Below are 1,622 nucleotides of genomic sequence, written 5' to 3' on the forward strand. Positions count from 1 at the left end.
CTGCGTAACGTTTTAGTTCCTTTCGGGTAGTTCCTCCTATGTGGGGTCCTCCGGAGATCATGGCTACTCTTCCGTTGGGTCTCGGCGGTAGGCCAGGAATTTGCTGGGTCTCTCCTGGGGGAGCGACTGGTGCCAATGCTGGGCTGCACCCCCTGGTGCTCCTTGGGGCAAAGGTCCTGCTGCCTGAATCAGATTGAGATGAGGCAACCGGTTCTTGATCCATTCGTAAAGATGTCTCAATCGGATCAACTTTTCGATCTCGTCCTCGAGGTTTTTGCATTCATTGGTGCTATGTCAATTGTCATTGTGGTACTCGCACCTTTTGTTGGGATCCCTCCGGGAGCTATCCCTGTACAGAGGAGGCGGTCTCCGGTAGTGCGTATTTTGCCTAGTAGCGAAATACGCACGCTCCTGGGAGTCCATTAACTCCATGTACTGGGTGTACTGAGGAGTGTACCCCCTTTTCTGCCGCTTATCCCCTGTCCGGTTGCTGCCTTTTGAGGACCTCTTGCTCCGAGAGCCTTGAGAGGGACCTGCTAAGCTTGCGGTCGGAGCGGAGTGAGACGGGACTTGTCCACTTATCCCAGAAGGGTTCCCAAAATGAGAAGATGCAGGGGATAAGGCCTGGCCCTGACTATATCCTGGGGTAGCGGAAAATTATATGTCGCTCATTGGTGGAGCGGCTGCTGGTAAGGTTCCTGGGAGCTGAGCTTCGGGTACATATCCCGCTATCCCGGTAGGGTAGTATCCCCCATAGGCCACTATCTGGGCCTCTTCTAGGTTGATGTATTTTTGGACTCTTTTCTGGAAATCTTGAAGGTTGGAGGCTCCTTCTTACTGTAACTCGTTCCACAACGAAGTCCCTGTACGGATGCCTGCTTGAAGAAGAGCAAGTTGTTGTCCATCATTGACTTTCTTGGTCTTTGAGGCTTCTTCCTTAAACCTCTTTATGAAATTCTTCAATGTCTCCGTAGGCAGCTGCTTGATGTTAGTCAAGGCGCTGACCTCCAGATTAGCTTTCCTTGCGACGACAAACTGTCTCCGGATGCTGGTTTGCAGCTTATTCCAGTAGTCCACGGATCCTGGCTCCAGTTTCTTGAACCATTCTTCCACGGACCCGTCATTGCTGACTCTCATGACTGTCATGACTCGGTTGAACTGTGACAGGTGATCGCTTGGGTCCGAGTTCCCAGTATAAGCTGCCATTGCGGGCATCTTGAAATTTTTGGGGAGCTCTGCTTCCAAGATGTGCCTGGCACATGGCTCCCGGTCTTCACAGTCAGATTCGGAGTCATCACCTTTTTGTCTCCGGGAGACTCGAGCAATATCCTTCCGGAGTATGGCAAGCTGAGCCATGATTCCTTCGTTTAGTGTTCCCGTGGAGACCGCGGGCACGTGTTTCTTTTGGTCTAGGTGATCTCGGAGGTCACCGTGTTTTCTGTTAATCTGATGTCTCAGATTGACGAGACGGTATTTTTGGCCCCTTCTTCCTCTCTCTCCGGGTTCCTGGTGTACAGAAACGCTCTTTCGGTCCTCTCGATCCTAAGGGCCAAGACTCCCTTTTTGGAGTTTGCCCCTCTGCGGACCTTTCCTTTTCGAGAAATTTGAGCTGACTTTTCGCG

General features: G+C 51.7%; 1 protein-coding gene across 1 annotated transcript; it reads right to left on the reverse strand.

Annotated features, from left to right (window-relative positions):
• Nucleotides 1–294: 294 nt before the first annotated feature.
• LOC133036294 (uncharacterized) lies at nt 295–1,206 on the reverse strand. Its single transcript, XM_061112846.1, has 2 exons — nt 839–1,206; nt 295–634 (listed from the first exon to the last, which is right to left on the reverse strand). Exons 1-2 carry the CDS (start codon nt 1,204–1,206, stop codon nt 295–297), a joined length of 708 nt encoding a protein of 235 aa, XP_060968829.1.
• Nucleotides 1,207–1,622: the final 416 nt, after the last annotated feature.

The sequence above is a fragment of the Cannabis sativa genome, chromosome 3, assembly GCF_029168945.1.
Source record: "Cannabis sativa cultivar Pink pepper isolate KNU-18-1 chromosome 3, ASM2916894v1, whole genome shotgun sequence".
NCBI classification, from domain to species: Eukaryota; Viridiplantae; Streptophyta; class Magnoliopsida; order Rosales; family Cannabaceae; genus Cannabis; species Cannabis sativa.